Source organism: Coenobita brevimanus, chromosome 23 (assembly GCF_032717465.1).
Source record: "Coenobita brevimanus isolate Jiangsu-jjx chromosome 23, ASM3271746v2, whole genome shotgun sequence".
Taxonomy (NCBI): domain Eukaryota; kingdom Metazoa; phylum Arthropoda; class Malacostraca; order Decapoda; family Coenobitidae; genus Coenobita; species Coenobita brevimanus.
This window is the reverse complement of record NC_136976.1, coordinates 48,876,006-48,896,249: the sequence shown is the minus strand read 5'-3', so window position 1 is coordinate 48,896,249 and position 20,244 is coordinate 48,876,006. Positions and strand designations below refer to the sequence as shown.

Here is a 20,244-nt window from a genome sequence, read left to right as displayed (position 1 = left end):
GGGATGAATGTTGTTAGAAGTGCATGATCAGGGACTTGACACCCCTTTTTAACGTGACAGTGTTAGGACTGACTATTGGATACGTTTGTGAAGCTACAGAATGTGGTGAAAGTTTTTTGGAGTATTAGAGTTCGGATTCCGGGGGTTTGATTGATGAGGGCATGGAAGCGTGGCCCATTGGATTGGGCAAACTTGGGCTGTCTGGACACACACACACACACACACACATATATATATATATATATATATATACCAGATGAGCCACATTGTTTGTCCTTTAATCACGCCCAAACCAAGGGCCAGAGACCCCCAGACCCATATATATTCTGAATCAGGGTGACCAAGGATGGCTTTAGGGGGGTCAAAATTCAGATCTGGGTAATTTGAGGTCACCGGTAGTGGTTGCCCTTTTGGCCCAGGCAACGTCGGGTACCCCTGCAGCTCAATTTTTAACATGGAGACTGATATTACTTCCAGTTCGGATATAGGCTATGTGAGGTTGACCTCCGCGGTCATTTGAGGTCACTGGTCGGAGGTCATTTGAGGTCACCGGCAATACACGCTCGAACGACTGGACCCAGCAGCCCAATTTTTGGCATGGAGACTCACATGACCTCCAGTTTGGACACAGGCTATGTGAGGCTGACCTCCGAGGTCATGTACGGACACCGGTCGGAGGTCATTTGAGGTCACTGGTAATGGTAAACAAGTGCGCACAAATACTGTGCGTTAGTCTGCTAATGCTGAAACAGAAAGTTCCTGGACCTCTTATAATCCCTCTTCAAAAACACAAGAGGTACTTGGTCTTTCTAGAGTGGAAAGAAAGATTGAACTAGAACAAATAGAATTAGAGTGTTCGCCTTTTTGGCCCGGGCAACGCTGGCTACCCCTGCTGGTACATATAAAACAACTTGCTGTCTTGGCGCTGGGGTATTAATGCCCATAATTACAAGGCAAGACCCTAGTTCCGGCTCCGGCAGGTAGACTAGAGAAATCTGGCTCATGTGTCTACCTGGCAGGATGGCACACACACACACACACACACACACACACACACACACACACACACACACACACACACACCATTCACTACAGCCGGGCCTCTCACACGCTCGCAATTTCTTTAGTAAGTTAATGAAAGATCATATCAGAATTTAGTCACGAAATTATGCGTGGTATTGCTAAGCGTTATGGGAAGAAATCTCTAGGGTGGCGCATGCAATAGTTTCAATTTCATTATAGTTCTTTCACCTTAGTTTGGCGGAGATTTACATCCTTTTGCAGCTTATTTCCCGCAGCTTAGTGAGAGAATAAGACAATACTAGGTCTATACATCCTTTCCACCGAACTTCTCTGCGATTATCAACTATTCTGATATTCATTTCTCGTTACAGCTCTACTTTCAAGACAGAGTTGGCTTTTTTTTTTTAAGTTAAACTGGACAGAGTACCGGCAGAGGTTATGAAGCGTCAAGGCTACATTGAAACAAGCAAGATACAATTACCACTTCTTCACAATGAAGTATTATTAATTTAATCAAGCTACCGACACATGACTTCATTCAAGGGAGACTTCTTGTAGTGATGGAGGTAATGGACACATATGAAAGTCTAAGGCAGCCAAATAAACCAAGATTTTTTTTTTCTTCTTTTTACTCTTGGAAGTGAAGGGGCATAGAAGCTGTGGTTATTTTGTAACCTTACAGAATACAGTATGGGAAAGAAAATTATTCACTTCTGTACCCCAGTTTACTCTTGTTTTCGCATGTGAAACTCATTTAGGCTACACAGGCTTTAAAAAATTTACAATAGTTCCACATCCAACCACACGAAAAACTCGGTAAGAACGTGTTTCAGGGAAGAGATAGACAAAAGTATCTTGAAAGTTAGCGTAACTTGGCTTAACGACACCGTAGGTTTTTAGTTACAACTATAGTCTATTTGACTGACCTGTGCACCTGAGATGTATGGGGCAAGTAGGGTGTGTTTGTTTCGCGGCTGCTGATTGGCCGCTGATGATGTCACTGAAGTAAATGCATTCATGTATTGTAGTGCAACATGCGACGTAGGTGTGAAGTAAATGCATTCATGTATTGTAGTGCAACATGCGACGTAGGTGTGCACCGTGAGTGGATGTTATAGTGCAACATGTGGACGCAGGTGTACACCGTGGGTGGATGTATGCAACATGCGGACGTGGGTGTACGCCATGGGTGGATAATTTGCTTCAAACATCACCCATCGTTTAAAAAAAAAACTTTATAATCAAGTTTAATTTTCTTTGATAACAGTAAACTTTTAAAGCTAATTTTGACCTCCAGCTTCAGAAATTATTCCATATTTAATCTGGCTGCTTGTATAGAAGGCAATTTAAATGTATAACTTTATATATATATATATATATATATATATATATATATATATATATATATATATATATATATATATATATATATGTGTGTGTGTGTGTGTGTGTGTGTGTGTTAAAATAAGAAGAGGTGTAGATTTAAATTATAGGCGACCAATCAGCAGCCGCGATTCAAACACACCCTACTCACCCCATACATCTCGGCTGCACAGGCCAAACAGGATATAGTCTGTTACTTTCTGACACATCCTCCAGCATTTTCATCGATCTTCAAATGAAAGCAACAGTCAAGCTTAGTCTGAGGCGCTGAAATGAGAAGGTAAGGAGAACGTGAGAAATAACAGCAGCCACGATGCAGGCGGGGGGGGGGGGGGGAACGAAGAGTCAGTTAATAGGCAGATTGGCGGGCGATGACGGCGATATGTGGCAGAAGGAGGAGGGAAAATAGTGCGAGAAAGGAGAATGATGATAGAATGCAGAGGAGGAAAATGGGTGATGGGAAGTAGGAAGAGAGGAAGTGCGTCAGGGGAGGAGGGAGAGTGTGTGACCTTTTCATCATCATCATTACCCCTTCAACCCTACTTCCCTCTCACTGTGCTGGGGGAGAGCCAGATACTGGTACAGGTCAGCACAAAAACAAGAACACTGAAATAATACCTCCAGTGAAATAGGTCATGTCATAGGTCATCCACAAACATATCCACACACACGCATCATTCAATCCCTCAGTGTTATCGGCTCCACCTTAAACTATTTCATTTGGCTCAATCACTGTTGTAATATTTGTGAGTTAGCCCCTTCCTCGGCCTAGCAGAAGCTGAAATAAGCGCTGTCGTACGGAATGAAAAGAGCGCCAAATACTTTTTTCCCGATGTACTAGCCTAATAATAAAGCCTATGTCTAATACCATTTTATTAGCGTCTAAAAAATAAGTCCAGAGCTATGATCTAATACCCGCTAATTCAAGTAAACTGTGAACTTACCGATGGCTGCCTCTGTGCAAACCAGAAATCCAAAGTATTGTTTGGCTGAATGTCTAGGACGAGGACTTAATATCAAGAGTGCCAGGAGTGTGGAAATGTGATGTGCAACACACCCACAGTCCTCAGTGGAAGGTAGGGACCTGCTGCATATACAGTATATATATATATATATATATATATATATATATATATATATGAAATTAACGTCACAGGTATCCTACCAGCTTCATGTAATTTACGGTAAGCATAATCCGACACACAAATAAAATGGTCGAAAAGATTGACGGTGAGGCCTTACTGCTATGGCGAATGGGTGTGGAGCGTGTGTTTTCTAATTTTATTTACATTCCTTATTTACCATTCAGTACACGCCCCAACACCGAGGAACGTGGTCGCTGAAGGCCAAACAGGAATGAGGATAAAGTAAGATATAATTGCACATACGAGAACATGGTTAAAGAAAACTAATATATATCGTTTATACAGTACAGCAAGGACAAGAAGTACATACCGTGCTATGAGGATGAGATGTGATGTGGAGGTGATGTGGAGGCGGGTGTGGGTGTGCTTGTGGGCTGGCACGGCGAGGGTCACCTGCACCCAGACGGGAGGCACCGCTAATCCTCACATGGGATTGACATATTATCGCTTTCGCCTTGATCATCCGCTGCACAGAAATGCGTTCACTCAGATAATTAATACATTAACAGTTGGCGCTTTGTCCGTTATAAATGTTACTGTTTTTTCATCATAGCAGAAGTTATGGCTACAGTAGTGTGTGGCCGTGTGGACGCATGCGAGGTGTGGTGGCTGAGAGAGGTCCTGCACCTAACCTTGCCACTGTGGCGGCTGGATAGCGACTCCTGCAGGCCCACCCGACACACCGACACCCAGTGTCACATCACCGTTTTCTCTTATACATAATCAACAGTCCGATTTTCTTTCAAGAATTTGGCGCTAATTCATAAAATCCATAGTAAACTGTCTTTACGCGCGTAAAAATTCTCCAAAATAAGTACCGGTATTTAATATCTGAACTGGTGATCAGGGTAATACATCAGTAACAACGGTGGATAGTGACTCCAGTCATTACCAAGGCATTTATATCTATATCGAAGCGAAGTAACGAGAATGACATTCTGATGCATGGCATGTAACACCAATGATTATCCTTTCCTAGATGAATCAGTTACTAGACGATGAATCACAAATTTGCTATCAACTCCCTCTTATAACTAAATCTGTTTTATGCAGGAAGGACAGGGAAGGCAGAGTGCAGAATCTTCGTCCGTCTTTTGTTCTTCCTATACATCAAAACTTTGTTACGAAAAGAATTTTTTTTTTTTTTTTTTTTTTTTTTTTTTTGTCAGCCATGCATCGCGGCCTCTCAGCTGCATGTGTCAGCAGTCAAGGAGTGTAAATTACAGCCTCTCAATAATCAGTTACGTTTCGTTTATGACAACCAAGTTCTAGAAAACATTGTGACTCCTTCATTGCAAGTGAAAACTGAAAAGACTTTCATTTTCACTGCACACACGTACCTGACTTTATTCTTGCCCTACCTGCCTACAATCCTTCCACAGCTTAACATGAAATTCAGTCATCTACAGTTATCAGTATATATATATATATATATATATATATATATATATATATATATATATATATATATATATATATATATATATACTGAATGATCTCATGTTCTGAAAATTTGCTGTATTTATTCACTGTATAATACTGAAACACGAAGCGATCAAAGGTGCACAAAATATAACGTTTCGTCAGTGTGCCAGAACATCCAATGGCAAAGCTTGGCGGGAGAAATCCTGGTGTTCTGAGTGGCCAGTCGAGCGTGACGTCACAGTGCTATTGATTACTACGCCAAGAGGTGCAAGAGAATGATCTAAAATGTGGTCTCTGAAGAACGATATTGATCTCACCCACTCCAGAAAATAAATACCAGTGTTACGAGATTTCAAACATTATTCTAATGAGTGCCTGCAATTTTATGCGAATATAAAATAAGACGGTGAACACATTAGCACCAGATTCCTCCACGAGTAGTCTACGAGGAGGTCTGGTGTGGAGAGCGACTGCGTGACTTCTCTTCCAGATCCAATAATTGCGGCCGCTGCAGAGCTGCTGCGGTAGACGGGAAAGTTGCCAAAACAGACGGTGGGACGCGGAGCCTGGGGCCGCCAGGTGGTCAGCATGAGACTAGGGGATGTGAGGCCGCTGCCGCTCCCTGTAGAAGCTGCCCACTTCCAAGGTAGTGTCCTAAGTGACAGTGCTGGCAAATTTCTTGGAAAGAAACAAGTGCTACCTGCACACTTCGGCTTAAGAGACTTTCCATTTCCCCAGTTTGAAGTTCGGTTTTGCCACTGTGTAGGCTACAATTGTGCATCATTCGGTGTGTTTAAATTAGAAAAGAAAGTGTCTTGTATATAATCTGCTCATATCAAATGATGCTATTGTGTTGCGTGCCATTTTCCAAGTACTTGAGATGTTACCTGAATCATGTCGATGACCTTTAAACATTTTAAAGCAACAGTCACTGAACACGAATTATTTCCTGGAAATGGACAGGGAATCAAAATTATCTGGCCACAGTTTCGGTGATAATAAGAAAGAAGGGTGAAGATTCGTCTGAATACCCCTTTCGTTCTCGATTGTTACTTTTCTATTTTCGCTCTGATATGCACACACTTTTTTTTTTTTTTTAAGCATTTTGTATAGTTTTATTTTTGGGAAAGATAAAAATGAATTTGTCAGGCTTAAGCTCAGTGAGTCAATGGATAGCAAAATTATGTCTGAGGGATACCAAGGTTTGTATACTGTGTAAGGTGCACCCAGTCAAAAAGTATCAGTGCATACTTCACACCAAACAATCTGACAGGACAGACGATGGGTATTACACAATGCCCAATTATTCTACCCCACGCTGATAGCTGTTTTTATAGATGCCCTATATTGCTTTCTCGTGACTTTCTGTACTCGGTACTCTTATTATATACACATTCAAATGATAATAGTAGGCATATATACTCTTTTCTTGGGACATCACAAGGATATCATCATACCCCTCCTGTTCGGTACTTTGTTTTATATATATATATATATATATATATATATATATATATATATATATATATATATATATATATATATATAGTGTTCGTTTGTACAAAGGCTGCAACGTTAGGTCCGAAGGATGGTTACATGAAGAAAGAATGACTGCAAGCTTAGGTTTCAAGGATGTCCTTTTTGGACACATTTACAGATACTGAAAATAGGATAATGCTTCCTCCAAAACAAAGATTTTACCGAAAAAATGAAACTTGGATCTGAGAACAATACATCAGAAAAAAAAATCTTTTGTGTGAAATAAGAGGGTCAATTACAACGATTACGTCCACTGCAAGCCTTTATCCTGCAGTGGGTTTACTCTTGCTGATACATACATACCGTATAGATAGACTGAGATATTGTATATACATAGTGATCAGTGGTGAAGTGTGGAGTATTTCAAATAAGATATGTACTGTCTGCTTATAGTAAACATTAGCTTCGCAATCTGGTTCAGAAATTTGTGAATTGAACGGCGTACAGGTGTTTTGAATGTGAGAGTATGTAAAAGTGAAGTAACGGTTGCTGAGAGGGAAACAGATATTCTGATAAGCTAGGAATGATTTTAAGGACATTGGTGCTGTAACAGAAAAAAAAGTAAACATACTGTAAAAGAAGTTGCTGAAACTGAAGAAAAGTGAATGATGCCACGAAGGTTGTTATGAAACAGGACTGACTTCAGGGGCTAAAAGAGACCCACAGAAAAGTATGAACGTCAGATTATGGTACGGTATGATTTGAGTGCGTAAAGTCAAGACTGAGAGCAGCGGAAATGGGATTGTTAAGGAATGTATACTGGTAACGTAGACTGTATGAGATTTAAAAAAAAAAAAAAGATTCGTCTAAGATGTGAAGCAACGATGTCTGTCGATAAAAGGTTAAAAGTGTGCTTATAAGATACTGTCAAGTACAGAAAATGGATGGTGGGTATATGTGGCCGGGTCTGACGATAGGAGGAGCATGGTAGGCCACGAAGATGATAGACTGGTAAATGTATGAGAAAAAAAAAAAAAAAAGCAAGGTATTGAAACTGAGAAAGCTACAGCCTGACGAAGAGACAAAGGATCAAAATGGATGTAAGGACGGAAAAGCACATGACAATTGTTGAACTTCTTTTTTAACTTACTGTCCCCAAAATGTACGTGAAATACATCTAAAACGGAAAAGAAAAAAGTGCAGATAACCGGTTATGCTTGTGAGGCGGAACCAAGGTTTCGAGGGTTTCGATGATGTGTGAATGAATGTATGACCCCATCTCAAGTGTTGTTTGTAGAAGGGACGTACATATGGGACGCCACAGTGCTGCAGATAGATTGCAAGATATAACTATGAGTGTGCCATACACGCGGGATATCGTGTAGTCCACCAGAGGATGGAGGATATTACAGCAGAGATACCGGCGTTTACCCCTTGCAGCCTGGGAATGTCTGATCTAAGGTGAATATACTATTCTCTGGCAGCAGTCAAAATATACTGTAGTATACAAGAAGTCCTCGAGCCGTGTGAGTCATTGCTTCTATCCCGTAAAGCCCAGGGATATCTCATCTCAGATAAATATAATCGCCGAACGTTGTCAAGAGCAAAATTAAAATGGTGTCCCATGGTTGGCTGAATAGTGTCGACAAATTTTGCTGTGACTAGCTCACGGAGTTATGTACAAACCAACTCAGCTGCAAAAATCATTGGCCAAAAGAAATTTAGAGCTGTTGCCCTACTAAGCAAGGGCTATTCTCTTTGTTTGCTGTCTATATTACATTCATTCTTATCTTTTGCTTATGTCCCCTGTGTGGAGTTGTCAAAATTAAAGTTTCTCCCAACGCGTTCTCAAACCCATCCCGTCATGAGCGTTGAGACCCGGCATCAGGCTACTTGGTCACTCCTGTTGTAAGTGCTAGCACTAAATAACCTGGTCCCGAGTACATATGCTCATGATGGGACAATAAAGGAGTGGATAATGAATCGAAGGATGAATACGTTAAGTGAAACTGTAAGTATTACCACTACACACAGAAAAGGGGCAAAAGCTAATACAGAATGTAATACAGAAGGAAAACAAACCCAATCACTCCTCGGATGTAAACTCTTATAGGACATATCTGGTTGAAATAACTTACTAGACCACCATACGTCTGTTTAATTGTATATATGGTTACCACGCAAAGCAGTAGCCTATGATTTCCAGAGTTACAAAAAACCCTTTGACTTATCACTCGATGTAGTAACCTGATTACATCAGGTGATGCAAGGTGTACCACACATCAGATCCAGCATATCACATTCCCGTAATCAGTAAACAGTACAACCCCTTTAGACCAAATACATCTTTTATTTTATGTCAGCTAAGAACAGATAATTATACTCAGCTCTGGTACGCCACCCATGGAATCTAAGGGTTATAAACAATGCTAGTAACCCGTTCAGCCAAGATATGTCTACTGTATTTTCTCATGGATAACACCGGACCGTTTCATTCAGCTTTGGAATGACGTCCCCTGGCTGTCGGGGTTAACAATATAAACAGCCAAATATACTGATAATATATAATAAAGTGACGTGCAGCTTCATCCTGCACATTCAGAGAAACCATGGAAACTGTATACCCTGTGTTAATGCCGATTTCTTTTAAATCCACATTTTTTTTCTTTTTTATATATCCGACTCTGGGCATAGGTCTCACAGCCCGTCACCAAGGCCCAGTAGTCCTCCTACGTTCATACACCTCCATATGTCACCACTTCGTCGCTAACACCCTCCGTCTATATTGAATACATGCTAGGTCTATTTCATACAGGACTGGTGCACTGGTGTTAGCGGGGGTATTTTTACATGTCGGTGGGACATCTCGTAGATCAGTAAAGTCTGCTTTAACGAAATTCAAATCCTTAAACTGTTCCCTGCCTTGGCGGGGATTCGAACCTGGGTCCAATAGGACTGCAGACCAACTCTCTACTGATTCGGCCGCCGTTATATTTCTGTGAGGTGGCTGACCCCCTAAGAATCATTGGTGGGGCCACGTTCCCCAAATATCGCACTACGGATGAAAGTCCACTGTACAGCATGTAGCCTACTAGAGGCCGCGTCACACGATCAGTGAGCAAGTGTGGTGATTCAGCATGGGAGCGGAGAATGCGTGGAAATTTATCGTGTAGACGTGCGGAAATGAAGCACCATCCTTGCTCGAGCAGGTTCGTCAGCGACACAAAACTCCAGCTGAACCACGCTCCTCGGCACCAAGCTTGGCCACCACACTTGCCCACTGACCGTGTGACGGGGCCTTAAGCTATCAAAGCCATACCTGCCCTAGTTTCACTTTTTTTTTTTTTTTTTTTTTTTTTTTTTTTTTTGTGAGGAGCTGACCCTCCTAAAATATCATGGTTGTAACATTGTATGTAGTGGAAAATCTTCCCAGTAGCCAGATGAACTCGCCTGGGAAGTTTAATATAATTCAGATCCATCAAACAGCCTTCGAGGAATTAAAGCGCGCGCGCGCACACACACACACACACACACACACACACACACACACACACACACACACACACACACACACACACACACACACAGCCTGAGTCTAGCGAAACGGTACAGGGCGCGTTGCCAAAAATTATACCATCCTAGTTTGCAGAATGATAATAATAATAATGATGATAAAAATAATAATAATAATAATAATAATAATAATAATAATAATAATAATAATAATATTATTATTATTATTACTATTATTATTATTAAAATGGCCAAATGATAATTCCATTAATTTTGGGGTACCAGTACAGTAATAGGTTCGTTTCAACTTGGGCTGTCATACTGACTGAAGACCTTTTTAATCTAACCTTTTCTTATGTCATTCCAGGCTGAGTATAATCCTCACTGGACACGTATTGGAGCTGTATGTGGGGGGGGGGCATAATGGGGTCGGGGGCACTGAGGTGACCATTTCTTGACTTAGAATTGGCCAAGTCTACATACTACATTCATCATAAAGTCTAGCTGTTTAGCACGTGTTTGATAACGCATACACGACACTATGTAGGGCACCTAGACACCAAATCTGGTAGCACGGTCACAAATGAACCATGCTAAAATTATAACAACCTTTCTTATTTCTTGCACAGCTTTAAATAACAGTGATTACTGGAGCAACGCAAGACACTGATATAGTATTACCTATGTAAGCAATTTTTTTTAGTTTTACTTTGTTGTCATGTGATGATATGACTAAATGTAATATTGCAGGTTTTGGAAGGCGGTCAGCAAAGCAGATGGTGGGTGTGTGAGCGACAAGCAGTAATGGTGTGGACGCGAGCATGGCGTCGCTGGCAACGGTGGGCGTGTGTAGGGGGGGCAGTGGTGGTGGCGGCCTGGCTACTCCTGGCTGCTCCCTGTGCCCTCCTGGCCTGCCCTCCTCAGGAGTCCAACGAGGCTCCTCTTGACCAGCCTCACCAGGAAAAAGATGCCCTTCGCTTACTGTGTGCTTCTTTATCTCTGGTGCCGACGGGCCGTCAACAGGAAGTTCAAGGCTCCCCTCAGCTGGGTGAGGTTGGACCCTACAAAGTGGTGTATGAATGGCTGCCTTCCGCCCATACCTTCACCATCAACGAATCTGTCACATATAGTACTCACACTACACCTGAGATGATAAACCATATAGGAGAACTAGCCTCTCGATGGTCAGGACCAATTTCTGTGGCTGTTTTTGTCCCACACTCAGATTTCTGTCTTGCTGCAGCCCGGATTGCTCACCTCCGTGCCTGTGGCCACCCTGCAGTACGAGAACGGGTCGCGTGGCACCTGTTCTGGCCTCAAGATGCACCGCCGGCTATAGACTGGCACTTGGCTGTGGATGAAGACAATGACTGCACTGACAGAACCACATCAGTGCGTGGTTTTAGAGCAACTGAAGGTCTCCCCTACCCAGTTAATGTAGGACGCAATGTGGCGCGATCAGCAGCTCCCACCTGGTTTATATTGCCATCAGATGTAGAACTGTATCCATCACAGGGGCTGGCTGAGCAATTCCTGGCCATGGTGCAGCAGGAAGGGTGGCAGATGGCAGCAATGTGGCCACGGGTCTTTGTGGTGCCAGTCTTTGAGGTAGCAACTCTTGTGCCTGCTAATAAGGAGGAACTGATTCGTCAGTACTTCCGTCATGAAGCCGTCTACTTTCACCGTCACGTTTGTCCGCATTGCCAGCGGTTTCCTGCCCTTGCTCAGTGGGTGCATCAACTTGGTGTGCCAGGCACCTTGCAGGTACGTCACATAACGATAACACTTTCTGCTATATTTATACTTAGGTATAGCCGGCATCATCCATTCTGTCGCCTCACCTGTTTTTCTGTCCATGAATTTTGAAAAATTTGCCAGATCAATCCACAGCAACCGACAGTAAAAACTCTGATCTGCAGTAAAGCCATCAGTACCAGTTGTCGCAGATTAACCACACTGATTTTCAATTTCATGGAGAGAAAGGCTAGACAGGCAACAGGACATGTGATGTCGACTGTACATTCAAGGCCAGTGACCTTGTTTAAGGTCATTTTTCCCTCAAGAAATTGTAAACATACCTTTATTTAATCATCACTATAAACATCATAAATTGTTTTCTTTAATGTTATACACCACCATCATGTGAAACCTTACTGCATAACTACGTTTGCTCTTGTTGTCTTTACTGGTTTCAGGTTTTCTCTGTGGTGAAGCGAGAGTTTCCATTCCATCGCTGGGAACCAATTTATATCTGCACGAAAGAAGAACCCTTGTATGATGAGCGTCTGTCATGGGAGGGTCTGCAGGACAAAATGACACAAGTAGGTTCTTCACTGGAGTCGGATAGAACAACCTGATTGATTTCTTCGTGTGCGTAGATTATAATTATTAAAGACATTATGTGTTGGGATGCGAGTGCATATCAAACAGCTGTGGCCGGTATGTTGGGTCATTATATTGTGTTAAGAATGTAACGAAATTAGCAGCACTAAGAGAAGCAAGAGGCTGGGGAAGAAATGTTGAAAGTGGGGAAACTGTGAATAATAAAGAATGACTGCGAGGTTGACGCTAGTGTACCAACATGATATGAGATATCGAGAAAAACAGCAGAGTTGAGAATTTATTAATTTTTGGAATAGGTTTAGGGAATAAAAGCGGGGCACTAAGAAAAACAATCATCTAAGGATTAACAGGGTAATGAGTGAAGTGAGGAGGATGAAAGATGAGTTCAGGAAAAAAAAAAAAAAAAAGGAAAGCAAGAGTGAAAAAAGTGGATGATATAATTATTATAGTGGTAATACGAGAAATTATCCTTTCACTGAGTAAATAACAAAAGGTCAACCAGGTAACAAAGCAACAAGAGAGACGGAATAAGAAAAAGATGTAGGCACAGAAGTAGACAGAAGGATAATATCCCTATTTTTCTGGTCTTGGAAGAAACAGATTTACAGCTGATATGTGAGGACTTGAGAGGATTGAGAAAGACAGTGTTACTGCAGTGCAGTGACACAGGATGTTAAGGATATGAATAAGGATATTCATGGTTCAAGAAAGCATCGACACGCAGCAGTGTAAATTTCGCTGTTCATTAAAAAATAAAAATAAATAAATAAAGAAAGAATAAAAAATACAATAAAAAGTCAACACTTGTGTAGTGATGCAACAGTTCTGTAGAGAGATGAATGATAGTCAGAGATTTTAGTATGAGAATTTGTGATCAGCCCATTCTGAGGCTGAAGTTCAACAGCATCTCCGACGCCTTTTTCCGTCCTGGGAACCCCCGGACAGGGAATGACCGTGACAAGTGCCTCCTGATTACATTTTCCTCACACACCTTTCTCGCCTTCTCAATCACTTCTCTTCCTACTCTTTATTTACTATTCCACTCTCTTCTTGCACACTACATAATACCTGCCTCTACCAACACTGCCCTCTTTATCATTTTCACAATTTTTCTGTTGGCACCCGATCTACATGTCCATACCACCTCAGTGTATTCCTTTTTATCCACTCGGCAGTTCCACACCTCACTCCAATACTTTTTCTTCCTTTCCATAATGCGCATATATTTCACTATTTCTTACACCCTCCATCCTCCCCATGCCTGCATTTTTTTTTTTTTTTTTTTTTCAGCTGTCACTCACTGCCCAGGTTTCGCACCCAAACATGAGTGTCGGCCGTAAGACACTTCCACACATGGGCTCTCTTAACCTCCACGCTAATTCCCCCAAACTTCAAAATACAGCAAAGCTTTCCAATTATTCATCTCCCCTAAAGACTCTCTCCTCAACTTCACCCTCCATTTTGCCATATTTACAAAATACAACTCCAAGATACTTAAAACTATCAACCTCCTCAAGTACTTCACCTCCCATCTGGACCCTGCAATTCACTGCGTTGCTTCTTTCTATCATGCACTGCCTGGCAAAATCCATTGTCACACTCTTTCCTTTCACATACCATTATTGTAATGCTAGGTGTTTTAGGGTCGGCTTCCCGTCCCTCTAACGCCTAGTGTGTAGCTGGGTTCTAGACCGGAGCTGAAACAAATAAGAGAGAGGCAAGACAAAAACTCAAGGCAACAACCTTACACGTGTATTGCTATTTTCTACAAGTGGAACGGGTAGATGTCACAAGAGTAATTATTCTGAGCAATTATAAACTTTAGGTCTAGATTGTGGGTATTAGTATCACGCAGGATAAAGTGAACAGCACGTTAACTAAGATCAGGAGTCCTAGGGCAACGAAACCAAATACTGTCACTCGAGGGAAGTTCAGGCTTTATCAGGTGGAGTTCTGTTCACTGGGGCCGCGGCACTGTTATCATTGTTGGCAGTCTACTTCGTTTGTCTGCCATGTTATTAATTATTACTATGGCACTGGGAGCCTCCGACTGATCTCAGCGTGAGGCTATGTCACCGTGATGGTGTTACGTTCACTCAGACAGACACTTTACTCACTGCCCGGCCGTGTTCACTGTCTACGATCACCTTATCTATTCCACCTTTCTTTTATACTAACACTGACGGGTTGTATCTCTAACTTCCCGTGTCTTAATAACTCACTGTTCTGCCCTCGCTTCACTGCATCACTCTTACTGTGCTTTCACTGTCACTCACTATCAGGGCTGGGTGTGGTGGCGGTCAGGTACAAGGGCGGCGGGAACGACTCAGCCTGACTACTGATGGGGCTGAGCTCCGCCAAGGGCCTCCGTGTTCAGGGGCCACGGGATCACTCGTAGGGGCGTCCTCTTTCGTCCGGGGCTGTGGGTGGCGAAGGGCCCCGAGCTCTCAGGGCTCGGGGCTGGAGTCTGGCCCACTGGGCTGGGGCCGAACAGCTGCCTGAATCGTTCACTCAGGACGAGGACGAGGGTCTCCGGCGTCGGGGTGTGGGGATGTCCCACCCGGGGGTCCTGGGGCAGGTTGCCAACTTAGCGCTTTTGGCGCTAGATTTAGTGCTTTTCATAATAATTTAGCGCAAAAAAGTGTTAGATTTTCTTCTATATCTAGCGCGTTTTGAAGTCCAATTTAGCGCGAAAATATGAACTGTTTACGTATAGTTTAGCGTTTTTTTAAATTGAGCTTAGCGCTTTTGAAGATTTCTGCTTGGCAACACTGTCCTGGGGGCGGTCTGGAGGTCCTGCAGGCTGTGGTCTCTGGTGGTCGGGGATGCCGTCAGGAGTGGGCTACAGCGTCGGCCTCCGTCGGGGTCCGTCAGGCGAGGCCTCTTGGGGACCGGCTGTAGTGAGAAGAGCCCGGTGGTGGTCACGGGGCCTCTCCAGTGGTCCTCCAGGCTGAGGCCTCCCTCTGGGTAGTCGTCTCGTGGAGGGGAGTCAGCACCTGACGGAGGAGCAGCTACCAGCCGTCTCCTCTCGTAGGGCCCGGCTACTGGCCGTGGCCTTCTAGGGGTGCGGCTACCAGCCGTCGCAAAGACCTGGCTACTGGCCATGGCCTGTGTAGGGGAGCGGCTACGGGCCGACCCAAAGGCACCTTCGGAGTGGCTGCCGGCCATCTCCTGACGAAGGCGGAAGCGGTTACCAGCCGTCTCCTGATTACCTCCAGAGCGGCTACCAGCCATCTCCTGTAGGAGGGTCAAGCGGCTACCGGCCGTCTCTAGGGCACCTTCGGAGCGGCTACTGGCCATCTCTAGGGCACCTTCGGAGTGGCTACCAGCCGTCTCCTGATTACCTCCAGAGCGGCTACCTGCCGTCTCGTGTAGGAGGGTCGAGCAGCTGCTGGCCGTCTCCTGACGAAGGCAGGAGCGCCTCCAGAGTGGCTACCAGCCGTCTCCTGTAGGAGGATCGAGCGGCTACTGGCCGTCTCTTTTAGGGCACCTTCAGAGTGGCTTCTGGCCATCTCCTGACAAAGGCGGGAATGGCTACCGGCAGTCTCCTGATTACCTCCAGAGCGGCTACAGGCCATCTCCTGTAGGAGGGTTGAGCATCTACCTGCCGTCTCAGGGGTGCTGACTGGAGACGGAGTAATAGTTCCACCCCGATCCTGTCGGTGGTCGGCTCACCCGGATGTTAGTCTCTTTTTTCTGCTATGGTGGCGGCGGGCGAGTTCTGGGTCATACGGGCGCGGCCTAGGCGGACTTACGTCCCTGTAGCCAGGAGTCAAGTCGCGCTCTATTCGCCTCTCCATAGGCTCCTTCTGGGGGTGTTGGGCTGCCCTCAGTAAGACTATTCAGCATTTTATCTTACTTTTTCAAATTCAGTTTTAATTTTCTTCTCGTGCTGATTCACTGAATGTCATTCACTACCTTTTGCCAGCGAGTCTCACTTTCTGCCATTAAAACATCATCAGCGCACAAGCAGATTACAAAGCTCCATTCACTGGCATTTAGCTTTAGTTTTGCTCCTATAGCTGCTGGCCGCATTTTAATTTCTTTCACTACTCTATCCACATAGCTATATGCTGAACAACCAACGTGACACAGCACATCCCTGTCTTACACCTACAATAATGTAGGTACCCCACATTCATAAAAGAGTTTTGCTGCCCTTAGTAAATTCCCTTCTGCATAATATATGCCTAACATTTTCCATAAACCTTCCATATTCACTCATCAAGAGCCTTTTCCAAGTTTATAAATGCAAAATACAGTCACTTATCCTTTCCAATGTTCTTCTCCACTAAATCCACCCTGTTCCTCACCTATGTTCTTTTAAGCTGTGCATCCTGTCTGTAAGTACCCTGCCATACACCTTTCCTGGTACATTCAATATACTGATCTCTCTGTGATTCCTACTCTTCCTGACTCCCCTTTCCTTTATACAATGGAACTATTATCGCTTTCCTCCAATCTTCTGGAACTTTCCCTGCCTCCCATGCCAAGTATACACACTGTACATTAAACTGACAGCCTTATCACCATCATACTTAACATTTCTCCACTGATGTCATCTACTCCTGGTACCTTTTGTAACTCCAGCGTTTTAATTGCTGCTAATTGGTCCCTGTTCTGCTGGTTTACCACCTCTCTATCTATGCCCTAACAAGTAAGAACCAAGTCTTTCTTATCTGCCACCACCAGAGAGCTAAAATACTATCTCCATCTGCTACCTATATTAACATCATCTTCCAGCACACCCCAAAGTTTGCCCCCCACTCCTCCCTTCAGCTTTAAACCTCTAGCTTCCTTGACTTTCTCATAGTTTTTCTTTTTATAATTCTTGTACTGATCACTTATCTTTCTTCCATACTCATCATCCACTCGCTTTCTGGGTTCTTTTATCATTACTTTTATTCTCTGTTTCAATCTCCTGTATTCTTGTTTCCTTCTTACTCTCGCTTCCCGAGGTACACTTCTCTGAAGCATCTTCAGTGCCTCCTTTTTTTCCTTCAAAAATACACCTATACCATTGTTAAACCAAACATTTTCCTTCTTCCTACATCTTTTCACAATGTTCTTATCACATAACACCTTCTGCTACTTAAGTCATCACCTTCACAACCTTCCACATTTGCTCCTTATCTTCCTCCTCATTTAGTCGTGCTCTCAGTGTTTCTGTTTGTCAAAGTTTGAATCTAAATCTTTCAGCCACTTCCATTTTCCTCAAGTTCTCCAGCCTTATTCTCCCTTCCAGCACTGGTTTCTTATTTCTTTCCTACCTTCCATTTATTTCTAATTCTGATTTTTGCCAGTACTAGAAAGTAATTAGTACTTGTTAACAATCCTCTGATTGATTTTACATCTACAACTCTCTTCTATAGTGGTAGGTGGTGGCGACCATCATTCACTCACTTGATGTAGTACTGCCTACTTCTTCCTTAGCCTGTATCATTCTCTTTCTGTGCCTGCCCTCCTCTCTTCCTGTTTCTCCCATCTTTCCTGTCACTTCTTATTGCTTTTCTTTCCTTTACGGGTGGCTTTACATTGAGTGACAAGCCAAATGGTTTCCTGTAAGCCAAGAAACCATTTACAACGCTGGGTGGTAACCATATGACCAAGCCATACGTGCTCCCTACGTATCAGCAATTGGGTTGGTGGGGGGTTAGTGCCCCTCCCCGTAAAACAAATAATTCAAAGTCAAATGGCCACCCCTTACGGGATTATGGCGTCTGGCAATAGATAGATAGATAGATAGAACTCTCTTCTAAACTCTTCATCTACCATTACATAGTAATGGAAAATAGATTACCTACTGAATATTACCACAGCGTAACTCCAGATGTGATCACTACTAACATGATGTAAAAGAAATGGTAGTAACAAATGAAGAGGTTTTAAACAAGGCCCCACCTAATGTCAAGAAAACATTTCCATTAACACCAATAAAATCCAAAATGAGCTAGTCCTATCACAGTAGAGATGGTGGGTAAAAGCACTCATGCAATTATGCTTGGAAGTTGATGGGAGCCGTCTGTACTATGGATAGATGACTCACTGGACCGCGGGAATGGGCCCAGTGTTAGATGCACTCCAGACTCTCAGTAAACAAACATGCACTTTGTAAGTACTCGTGTGAAATCCGGCACACAGTTTATTTAGCTCACAACAGCCCAAAAAACTGGAGCACATCCAGATTCGACCTCTGGCAGAAATGGCGGACGTATTTTAAAACGACTTACAGGCAAATTTTCAGTCTCATTTCTTTCTTCAAAGTACTGAAATAATACCCGTAGATTTTTACTTTCAGTGTTCGAAATGCAGGGGGGTCTGGGAGGATCTGACCCCCTCAATTGACCCATGGAAACTGACTATGCAGAATGACTCATCTTGGGCCTTCAGACCCTCTCGAATAAAATGTATACATTATTGTTATGAGGAATATATTTTGCATATGTATGAGCATTCAAAAACTGAACAACACGCAGTCTGTATTGTTGGGGACTTTCAGTGCCGTCTGCTACCTAGCTGGCGAGTGTAAATCAGTCCAGTGTTCTAAACAGTAACGTAACTATCGTAACTATTCAGTATGTCCGGGTAACCTTATGAGATTTGGCAAGAGCATAGGCCACCCAAGTCACTAAAATACTCATTAATAAAAAATACAACACATATAAAATTAATGAATACTTTTGACTGGCTATTTTGCATTTGTGTAAACTGATCTATCCGGCAATTCCTTTTATACTGTACAGCCTTTCATTATACTCGTATTACTGTTCAGTGGAGTTGACTTTCATATATAAATTTGTATCGTAGTTCTGAGTATGAGTATTGCTTTATTGAAGCCTGTCATTGCCTTTGTTATCTGTAATTTAATATTAACCAAATATCGCAACTTGAAATTTATTTACACACTTGGACGACCGTCCCCAGGTCAGAATAATACACAGCTCACTTTTTACTAGCTGTCGGTGTTGGTAGATCTGCCTATTGTTCATCGAGTAGGAAACCAGGCCAGTGATCAAGGTTTTTTATCTACGTACTGCCAGACGCCTTAATCTCATAAGGAGTGGCCACAAACAAATCTCCTCCAAGCCACCCTGTCCCCCGCCATTTCACTGCTCTCTCCCAGAGCTCACACACCCCTCTCTCATATACCTCTCCACTCCATCTCATCCTTGGCCTCCCCCTCCCCCCTCCACTTCACTCACATATACTCTCCACGTTAGTTTCTCTCTCCATTCTCTCCACATGGTCAAACCACCTCAGTATATTGCTCCTAACGCTTTTTACCACATCCACATCCACACCACAACGCTCCTTCACGTCCTCATTTGTCAGTCCGTTTCTCCATGTAACTCCACATGCTCCTCTCAAATAACTCATTTCCACTGCTCTCACTCTTGACTTGTGTCCTGCCAACAAAGTCCAAATTTCACTTCCATACGTTTGAGTTGGTATCACAATACAGCGACTTTCTTACTTCCATGCTCACTTCCCTATTTCTTATTAATACTTTCAAAGAACCAGCAACCTTTCATCGGTGTTGTACCCTTTCAAGCACTTCATCCTCCAAACTTCCATCCTTACTCATCACACTACCCAAGTACCTTAACACACTCACATTTTCCATTTCCTCATCATCCAACCTCACTACATTCAGTGACTTCATTTCTCTCGAAGACCATAACTTTACTCTTCCCTACTTTCACCTTTAGATTCCGTTTCTTACACACTTCCAGACTCATTCACCAAGCCTTGCTCATCCCCATCATCTTCACTTCACAATACAGTATCATCTGCAAATAACAATACAAGAAATTTCCAAACACTGCCCTTTTTCATTAGGGCCGCTCCAACATCCCATGCTGTACCTTGTATCCCTTTTATATAACCCCGTCCATATACAGATTGAACAACCATGGAAACATGACACATCCCT

General features: G+C 43.2%; 1 protein-coding gene across 1 annotated transcript in view; it reads left to right on the top strand.

Moving 5' to 3' along the window:
- The first annotated feature begins 5,564 nt into the window (after positions 1-5,564).
- LOC145392695 (beta-1,4-glucuronyltransferase 1-like) overlaps positions 5,565-20,244 on the top strand; it is a 44,006-nt gene continuing 29,326 nt past the window's right edge. Inside the window, exons 1-3 of the mRNA XM_080266999.1 lie at positions 5,565-5,738; positions 10,719-11,732; positions 12,164-12,289. Coding sequence (XP_080123125.1) covers positions 5,565-5,738; positions 10,719-11,732; positions 12,164-12,289 — 1,314 coding nt within the window. The remainder of the gene's footprint in view (positions 5,739-10,718; positions 11,733-12,163; positions 12,290-20,244) is intronic.